The 10,292-nt window shown below is 46.0% G+C and overlaps 1 protein-coding gene across 1 annotated transcript in view; it reads right to left on the bottom strand.

The window, feature by feature from the left end:
• LOC103804160 (2-hydroxyacylsphingosine 1-beta-galactosyltransferase-like) overlaps positions 1-4,746 on the bottom strand; it is a 5,790-nt gene extending 1,044 nt beyond the window's left edge. Inside the window, exons 1-4 of the mRNA XM_009076757.1 lie at positions 3,901-4,746; positions 934-1,073; positions 688-764; positions 100-319 (exon numbers count right to left, since the gene is read on the bottom strand). Of these exons, the coding sequence (XP_009075005.1) occupies positions 100-319; positions 688-764; positions 934-1,073; positions 3,901-4,746 (1,283 nt within the window). The remainder of the gene's footprint in view (positions 1-99; positions 320-687; positions 765-933; positions 1,074-3,900) is intronic.
• Between the last annotated feature and the right edge of the window lie 5,546 nt (positions 4,747-10,292).

Genomic DNA, 10,292 nt, shown 5'->3' with positions numbered 1-10,292 from the left:
AGCAGGCACCACGGGCTGCGTAGGGGTTAACACGAAGACACACTGGTCCCTATACACAGTCAGCACCAAGGAAGAGCTTGATACCTTCAGATGCCTCACCTGGGGTCAGAGATGACTGTGATGACAGCCTGGTAAAGTTCCTCTTCTTTTACTCTGCTCCAGTCCATGAGGATACCCATGCCTTTTGCCTGCACTCGGGTCATGATGTCAAACTGGTCCCCATAGAAAGGAAATCCCACCACTGGCACACCGTGATAAATTGCCTCAAATACACCATTCATCCCACAGTGGCTGACGAAGGCTTTCACGTTGGGGTGGCCTGCAGGCAAAAACAGCAGCAGATCAGTGTCTTCCATGTTGAAACAGGGCTACTGGGGGCTTTCTCAACACACAGCATTGATGTATGTTCAGGGAAAAGTAGGCATGCTGAGCAGAGAGGATGCCACCCTCTAGGAACACACCTGGCTTCTGGTGTGTTGGCTAGGTAGTGCCTGGATGAGAAGAGAGATAGGAGCCAAGCAGCTTCAAGCAGGTGTTAGGTGGGGACCTTGTTTGATACAGAACATACAACAAGCAACAGACTTAGACCCACACAGGTGCTGTTGCCCTTGTGTGCTTTTGCTGTGGTTTGGGCTAAATTCCAGGGATGTTGCTACTAGCACACACATATGCAGAGCTCAGCCTTACCTAGCAGGTCATTCTGGGGCAGCCACCCCATCATCAGTGTATTCTCACCCAGGTTTCTTGGCTTCTGACCAAAGTATCTGTGGGAGGAGGGCGAAGAGAGGAAAAAAGGGAAGAAAAACACAGAGATCAATAATAAAATCAATCAGATTAAGAGATACAAATCAAATTCTGTGTTTTGAAGTGAATCACCCCTTAAAACTGATTTTCATCCAACTCAAGTCAAAAGGAATCCCACTCCCTGCTCACCTCCACACCACCCTCTGCGGGAGGCGAGCGAACGCGCCAGCCATTTTCTCCAGCAAATCACTTGGAAGAGCTCGGATCCCAATGCCAAAGGAGACAACAACAACACCTGCATCTGCTGCTTCCACCCAGAGACGCAGACCCTGTGGGCAAAACACACACAGCTGCCTTTAAGTCTTGTTGGAGAAAAGGCCCTTCCCACTCTTGCATCTTGTCTACAGAGAAGATGAAGCCAAATCCACCTGGAACACAAAGCTACATGGTTTTCACCAGGCAATGAACTCTAACCCCACTGTGAATTCTGCACCCAGTGAGGCAGAAATTACTTGAGCACCTGGTGGTCTTGGAAGCTTGCAGGGAAGTATCCAAAACTTGCATTTCGTAGTATTCCCTGCTGCTTTGGAGGCAATGCAAATACTCTTTGGCAAGAAAGGTTCTGAAAACAGAAGGCATATATAGGAGCAGGAAGAACAGAGAAGGAAATAAAAGTAAAAAGAGCAAGGCTATTTTCCCATCACCACTAATACAGGAGGTCTGCCAGGGTCTCTAGCTGTAGGCTAATACAATAGACAAAACATCACACAGGCAGAGTCAGGAACAACACCTTGCTGGAGATTCCCCACAAACTCTCCAATGTTGAAGGCTTTTGGAGGTGGCAGAAGGTTTCATCACCTTGCCAGAAGACTTTTATGCATCCCTGATAGCTACTTGCAGGCAGCAGATTTACTTTCTCATCATTAGGCAGAGATGTAGCTACAGATCCAGTAAAAACCACAGTTATTTGTCCTTCATTTAAAGGCTACCTGCAATGCTACATAAACAGGTGTATATCTAGAACAGAGTCTGTATTTTTTTCAACCAGGGCCAGAAGGCTGCAGGGAGAAGGAAGCAGCCACTATAGCTGCTGTGGAGCAAACACAGACTATTCCCTTTTATGCCAGGCTGGGCTGAGTCTATTTCTCATTATGGATTCTGTCCTGCTTCAAGTTTCCCATGTATCACATTCAGGAGTATTTTAGGGAAGTTTAATAAAATCTGTCTTTAAGTATGAATACTTCCTTGAAATAAACACATAGAAGAATATGAATGGCAAAAAAAAAAAGTTCTTCCTGTTATTAAAGGAGAAAATGAAAATTATTAATTCAGAATATTAATAGAAGTCTATAGGCTGAGGGATCATAGCACACAAGGGTTACAAAGCATATCCTAGTGTTACTCTCTGGGGATATTTGTCCTTTGTTGTGTGCTTCAGAGACTCAAGCCAATCTTTGCAGAAATGCTTAAAAAGCCTTAAAGGAACCCAAGAATCCAAAAGTGTGCAACTCAGAGGTTTTGGTTTCTCCCTTCTCTCACCTTTCATATCCTTTGAGCAGTACAACCACTGAAACTGCTACAGAAGAGAAAGTGCTAGTTTTACTTTTCTAAATAAAAGTACGGTGCCTCGCAAAACAGATAATTATGTTATCCATTATAACTGGGCCTTAACATTTGACTTTCAGAAACAGCATGGAAGTTGTTAGGGAAGCATGGTTGACCACCAAATGTTCTCACTATCTCTCAAATACATATCTATATTCCAACCAAGTACTAATTAGAGTAACTCAAAATCATAGTGTTTCAAATAGGAGGAAATAAACATCTTAATTACCTAACCCTGCTCCAAGTTCAGATGGAACATTCCTTAAGCTACACCTAGACCTACAGAGGCCCTCTCTTCTGTTGGCATCCTGTAACCTGAACACAGACATGCCTACCTGCTAGCATGACAGCCACCACCTACTGCAGGGCTCTGAACTTATCTCCATCATTCTTTCCTTAGGTGCCCTGGGATTTGTTCTGGAAGCTGTGAAGCACATGAGTAATGCCCCAGCAAACAACTCCCTTCTTTATAAGGCAGGTATGTATGTGGAGCCAGATTGGACCAAGCCAGTGTTTCGCAAGAGCTGTGAGGCAGCTGCTCTCTGACACAGCTTTTGGAACACCCTACATGCATTTCACTACCTGCATGCCAGGCCACATAGGAAAGGGTGATGTACAGTCATACATATCTGGAGAACTCCTTTTCTAAGGCACCTGATCTCACATTTTCTTTTTAACTGAAAAATGTCAGCATCCACAGTCTCAATTAAAGGTGCCATCAGACATCTTGTCAGGCCTTTAATAATTTAAATTGAAATATTGTCTCCACATCAGGCCCTTAGTCAGGACTCCAGTACAACTTGACTGCCCAAGTGTCATTATGCAAGTTTACTTCCCCTCAGTGTTTGTAAAAGTGATAAGGCAATGGGAGGAATGGCAGACAGGTCCTACTCTAGTCCAATACTCTCTTCAGCTGGAGGCTTTAAGAGCTCATCCCTCTGAATTTATTACTGGGATTAGTGAGGTATAGGCCAGAGAAAGTCTCTGGGAGCTTTCCCTCAGGGATGAACGTTAAGAAAAAGGGGATGATGTCCTTCAGTTTTGCACACTTTAGAATTCTGCATTGAATTTGATGTGGAAACTAGCATAGCTCTCCCCTGTGGGCTCTTAAGACTACAGGCTCAAGGGCAGAAATGTCCTGTGAAAAGCTGAGTGAAGGAGGAAATTCTGGATTGGCATATATCAGTGACAAAGCAAGGAAGATTAATCATTCTTCTCATTTTTGCTTCAGCATGAGAGAAAACAAACTACTCATGATCAAGTCCTAGGGGCAACAACAGCACTTCCAGCTGAGGACTTCCACACACTGTTTTACCTGAACAGTGAAGCCAAATCCCATTTCAGGGTGGACAGTTTAATTCCATACCCTCCCTGCAGCCTGACAGCACTTACATTTCTCTGTTTCCCCTAATGCACTCACACACCAAAACACAGCAGCTTTCCAGACTCCTGGGGCTTCAGAACTTTTACAAAGTTCTTCAAAAGAAGATCTGTACCATGTAATTCCCTGGGTTAATATGCAGTCACAGCTCAAAGCTTTCCTGTACTTACCACTGGGAGGGGCTTTGCAGGCTCAGCAAGGATCCCCCCTGTGAAAATGACATGGGGGAGTGTTGGGCGAGGAAAGTCCAACACCACATCATTACAGAGGAAGAAAAGACTAGTTCCATGAACAAGGTCCAACATGGATGCCTTGGGCTCCACCCTATGCTTCTCCATAAGATGTTCAAACTTGGGCAGGATGACCAGCTTTGTAGCCACACGAGTGATCATGTAGACTAGGAGATTCCAAGTCCTACCAAAGAAGCCCATCTTGTCTGTCATCAGGGAGTTGAATTCAGGGACATAGGAAATAGGGGAAGTGGCACCAATCTCTGCTGGGAACCAGAAACCAGTGGAAATCACAGCATATTTGACACGTAGGATGTGCGCCAGGATAAAGCCACACATCTCATTGGGGTCCACCAACAGCAGGTCAAAGTGCTCAGACTGGAGTTTCTGCAGAAGGGTAGAGTTTCCCAGTACTAGGTCACAGTTTTCCAGGTACTTCTCCAAAAAGGAAAACATCTCCAGAGAGGTCATCTTTCCTTGAAAGACACGCTTTATCTTCTCCTGCACCCAGGCATCTGCACTCTCTGTGCTGAAGATACCCCAGTACCTCTGCACACGGAAGCCAGGCAGGTAGGTTTCCACATCTCGACCTTCATGAAGAAGCAGCACAGGGTCATGGCCCTGGTCAGTCAGTGCCTCTGCCACTCGTATGAACACTCGCAAGTGACTGTCAAAGACTATGGTGGGCATGATCAGCACCTTGGCACAGTGAGATGGCTCCAGAGTTAATGCAGTCACTAGGAAAAGAAGAGCAGCAGGGCATGGTAGCACCTTCATCATCTTCATCACTGCAAGGAGAGAAACATGGCATTAATGTAGTATGTGATGCTCTGTCATGCACTTGGGCAACTAACAGTTCTGATTGTAGCTACAAGCCAGAAGCTCATGAGCTGGGAAAGGAGAGCTGTCTGGAGTTTTCCACTGGGGAATATCCATCCCCATCTCCGCTGCCTTCCCCTGAAAAAAAGCACCACAAAATACCAACAACCTAAGTTAGATATCAGGGGAGTTTGCCAGAAAACTCCTCGGTGCTTCTAAGGCTCAAAAACTAGCAGACTGACTTGCAGAAAGTTAGAGAAGGAGAGTGGCTGGAACAGCTCTGCTGGGTCACAGCATCAGCAGGGACATTTGCTGCTCAATCCCTGGTTACCGCTACAGAACCAGCTCAGCTGGATTTCGTTTCTATTTCTGTCCAGCCAGAATAGCTGGTTTCTTCTGAGTCCTTGATGTCTGTGCAAGCTCACATGGAAGCCTGCAGAGCTTGATGAGAATGCCAAGAGGTATGCTCTGGCTTTGGCCCTCACATGGCTGACAAGGCACCTTGCTCAGCACAGATGGGGTGGGAGCAAACCCAGGTCACAGCAGAATCCTCCAAGAGGAGCCACAATCCCTGAGAGAACAGCAGGAGTCTGGACAGAGAGCTGCTCCACTATGGGTCAGTTGTGGAAGAATGGGGAGACTCGGGCAAAAGGGCTGGAAAAGGTAAGCAGACACCAGGATACTCATCCACGGGGAAAAAGGCAAACCCAGAAAGCAACTTGAGATAACATGTAACACCTGTGGCACACTGACGCCCCTTAGTCACACTCCTAAAGCCATCATCCCCTCCTCAGCTTGGTGAAACACCCAACATTTCTGTTGTGTAAGGCACGTTGCTACATCACTGGAAGCGAACGCACCTCACCCACACCTTACATTATTTTGGGAGAAGAATTACATGATAATTATTTGGGAATAGTCAGAAGCAGAGTCGCTTTCTGAGGACCCAGTTCAGACATGCTAGGAAGGTGTGGGGAGGGGAAGAAGTTACAATGGGAACTATTAGAAGTGGATTTTGGATGGCCCCCCACACTAAGCCCCAGTGGGGGCTGCAGGGATGTGGTAGAGCAGAATTTGGTACAAGGTCTTCTGACAGATCACAATAGTGTGTGATCAATTAAGAGGCAGGAAAGAAAGTCATGTATAAGATACTACTGAATACAATCTTCAGACAACCCTCAGCAGCTGGGTATCTCTGGCCAAACTAAGCACATAAGGGGGCAGATATGGTAAAGTAAAAGTGCCCTATTCTTCCCCCATTGCTTTCCTGTCCCATGTAGAGACAGGACATGGGAAAGAAACATAGCAACTGCTGGTTAAGTCCTTCTCCTGTCTCAAAGGCAACTCCTGCTAGTGCTTGGACTCCCACTCAGGGCCAATCACATGACCTGTGGCCTGCAGGAGCGATAAGAAACATGAAAAACACTAGAAGATACCAAGGGGGTGGTTAGACCCACAGAGCTCCAGGAGAATGGAGACAAAGGTGATGGGCTGGAGAGAAGAAAGCATAAGCTCTGCAAGAAAAGTAAGGATCCACCCAGCATCCTGCCTCTCTACCAGCAGGAACAGACTGGCCTGTGACGAAGTGTTGGTCATGATGGAGCTACAGCCCACAAAACTGGTCTAGTTCTCAGCTTACTTGAGAGTCCCAAAGGGAATTTATCTTGCTCAATACCAGGAAAGGTAAAGCATTTGGCTATGACACTGTGCAGCAGATCCAGAGCACATGCCGCTTCCAGGAAGAGAGGGAAGGATGGCAGCCAGATACTCCTGGTCTTCTCTAGGATGGCAGGTTGCTCAGGACAGGCTTGATGACAGGAGCAGGTATAGGCTTGTTCTGGGGCACCTAGTGGGCCATATACACATCTAAGTATGCTAAGAGGAGTAGAAGAGGTTTTTTATGTGGGGTGGGGTGTTTTCCAATTGGGCAACAAGTAAAAGGTGAAGAAATAGTACAGGTGAAAGGAATAGCTATTTAAAGAAAAAAAATTGTCACCCATCTTTAGCACAGACCATGTTTTGCCAGGGACCTATGTGCCAGACATCATTGAGACCCTCAGCTCAGCCAGGACCCTCCAGAGGCTACCAAAATCCAAATGACAAGTAAGCTATCAATCTCAACCCTCAGGCCAAAGACAGATGCTGACACAGTGAGACTTGCAAACTGCTCTTGGTTGCTTCATCCCTTCCAACATCAGGAGCAATCCCTAAAGGTTCTGGCTCAGGAACCTCTTCTCCCTGCCCAGGCAACAAGGGAGGCTGTAAATCTTCTTAAGTGGCAAGAGGATGCCAGGCTGCAAGAAGAGACCATTCTTCCTACCCAAGCTCAATACCAGCAAAGATAATTTCTTCTCTGACCATGCCCAGAGAGGTACCCTGGTGACAGCTCCAGCCCTAGAGTTGTTCTGGGTCACCAGGTACATCCCTGATTTTTAATGCTCCTAGGATCTAATGAAGGCATAACTGCCAGCAAAAAGGGCAGCACTCTGCTCTCTGTCCCTTGTTCAGCAACTAGTCACTGTTAGGACTACAGGCTGATAGCAAAGGGGAAAGAAGCCTCTGACCTTATGTACACAAGAGCTAAATGGCCCAGATGAGGGAAGGTTCAAAATCCACCTGCTCACCTTCCTGTTTTACCTCTTACCAACACTGAACAACAAAGATGCCCCATGAGTTTTGCAGCAGGATCCTCCAACAAGGGCAGGTGCTGTGGCCAGTGCAGCACCATCCACAGCATGGGGCACAGACTCAGCCCAGCCCTCTGTTTATGAGAGCTCAGCTGCCTGCACTGTGGGCTGCAGGCAGGTGGTCTTCAACAGAGACCTTCAAACCTCTGGGCATAAGAATGTGATGCTGTAGGGAAGTGAATTCACAACTTTTGCCTTGATAGAGGTACAAAACCCAAATAAATGACAGCTCCCACACTACACCTGAGAGAGAGAATAGACCCTTCCCTGTTTTCATGACAAGTGCCCAGTGGAGCCATGTCAACTGGCTGATTTACAAGAACCAATTCCCCTGACACCACAATTAACACTGGCAGCCAGAAGCCAGGGTTCAAGGGAACTGTTAGAAAAACCCGTGCCACAAAGGCTTTAGGTTTCACAGCTGCAGCATGCAGGGCAGAGAACCAGAGCCACCAGAGGGTGGGCAAAGAAAAGTGAGACTGCCACTGCAGGCAGCAGCATCCCACCCTGCCCTGCACACCTGGCCACCCTCAGCTGCTGGGATTTTGCTTTCAAAGCCACAGCAATGCATTGACACTGAAATGGGAGGCAGCAGAAAAGGGAGCAGTGAGAGCACAGTCCTCTGAAACCTCCTTCAGAACCTCTTGCTGGGCTGAAATTTGTCCCGTGATTTTGCTCTGTTTAACATGTTTGACAGGGTATGACTTTAGCATCAATGAAAAATTACATCAATTAACTTAAGTGAAATAACTACTGCTTTAAAGAGAGACATTTCTTTAATTCAGATGCTTTTTGTTAGATTGAAGAACTAAAACCTCTGAGAGCAAGCAGTCTAGGCAGAGAAGACTGCAAAGAAAGAGCAATGAACAAGCTCAAGTGCAATGATCCTGTCACACCTCTCCCTCTCCTCCAGTATTTTGTATTACCTAGCTCCTGCCTAGGACCTGGAAATCCATATCCATAGGGCTGAAGTATTTCTCCTCCCCTCATACTTGTCTCTATCCAGCTCTTGCCTGCAGTAAGAAGAAATGTTTTCACTGCAAACTTCTCAGGAGTTAACCAAGCAGCAGAATTCATTTAAAACCAAAAGGAAATGATATCTTGGATGCTCAAAACTCTTGCCTGTTCCATTTGGTATGATTCAGAAAAATCAGGACCATCTGCTATCCATCAAGTTGACGACAGCCAACCTAGTTGTGGCTAATTTATGGAAGCCAAGACTCTGTGCAAGCAGGCAGGTATGTGGCTCCAAGAGCAATTTTGTTGCTACAGGAAGATGTTGCACTATGAGCAGGAGCCGCTCAGGGGAATCGCTAGAAGATACAATACTGTACAAAGTAACTTAATAAAACACAGATCAAATCTAACCATCCATTACATCCAACCCAGTGTGTGGCAGATTTCTGTGCTCTGGTTTTGGTTTATCACAGACCAGAGTCACCTGGATAAATAACAGCAACACGCTAATATTAGCATTACAGCATATCAATACTAGTATTAGTATTTTAGTATAGAAAATAGTAAGCAAGGAAAAAAACCCCTTCCCTTCAAATATAAGCATCCCCATGGCAGTCTACAGACCTGAGTTTTTAAATATATTGCTTGCACATAGAGTGAATAGTGCACAGACGTGGCAGCCCACAACAAACACAGAGAATGAACAAAGTCCAGATCCCTGAAGGACCAAAGGAAATGACCACAGCAATGACCAAGTCAGCATCAAAATAATTCATTAGTGCTATTGCTGCCACACAACAGTATCAGAAGTGCTCTGCCTCATCTGTTCTGGACAAAGACTGATGTAGCCTCCAGTCAGTTCCAAACTTTTGGGACCTTGGACCATCTTCAACATCCTTCCTGTCTCATTTGAGTTATATGGAGGAAGCTCTACAGGCAAGATGGGAATCTGCGGGCTAGCAGGAGGTTGGCAGTTCATAGGTCACGGCCAGGGAACCATAGTACTAAAGGAAATACTGGTTCATAACAACTGAGAAAAGAAATAAAGATCTGTATCTCAGCTCATCACAGCATTTGAAACTACACACATCTTCAAGAACTTGAGCTGGGGGACGTCAAACACCACACATCTGCTTCCCCACCTGGCCTCTCATCATATATTTAATCTGTCTAGGCGGTAAGTGAGATTTTCCTCACTCCATATCCACAGGCTTCCTTGTTTGTTTTCTGAAAGGAACAGAGGTGGTTTGTGATACCAGCGTGCTCTGCAATAGCAGAGTTCTTCCGGACAGCCTTTTCCTCTCCCTTGCAACATGGTTGCAAGACAGAAGCAGCTGATGTGAGGCTGTGCACCTTGTGAGTGGTCTGAGGAAGCATGTAAGAACATTATTTGTAATCCCTGGATGCAAGAGACAGAATGCCTTGGGGCCATTTCCAAATAGTCAGGTGAGACACAGACCTCAAAGTGAGAGCACATGACAGTGCAGTGCACTTTTTGGTATGTACGAGAGTCAAGTTGAATAAGTTCTTCAGACTGCAGAGAAAACTGGACATACCAGTGCACCAAACTTTAGAGAAGTGGCCAAGAGGAGTGGGGAAGAAAAGAGTCTTCCATTTACTGCCCTGACATTTCAGCTTCTTTCTACAGTGAAGCACCACATTAAAGAAAAATTATTAAACACCCCAGAAGGTTGTGAAATCTTGTGTAGAACACACTGGGGACTGATAGAGTCCTGACAGACAAGTCTGATCACATTTGACAGAGTTACAGAAGTAGAGAAGCTAGAGGTGAGTCTTATCTTCAATGAAACAACTGACGCCCTCGTGTAAAAAAACCCACAACCAAACCAAAGAGCTCCTTGGCTCTGA

The sequence above is a fragment of the Acanthisitta chloris genome, unplaced genomic scaffold (genome assembly GCF_000695815.1).
Source record: "Acanthisitta chloris isolate BGI_N310 unplaced genomic scaffold, ASM69581v1 scaffold32246, whole genome shotgun sequence".
Taxonomy (NCBI): Eukaryota; Metazoa; Chordata; class Aves; order Passeriformes; family Acanthisittidae; genus Acanthisitta; species Acanthisitta chloris.
Note: the sequence above shows the minus strand (reverse complement) of the source record. Positions and strands in the feature narration are given on the sequence as shown.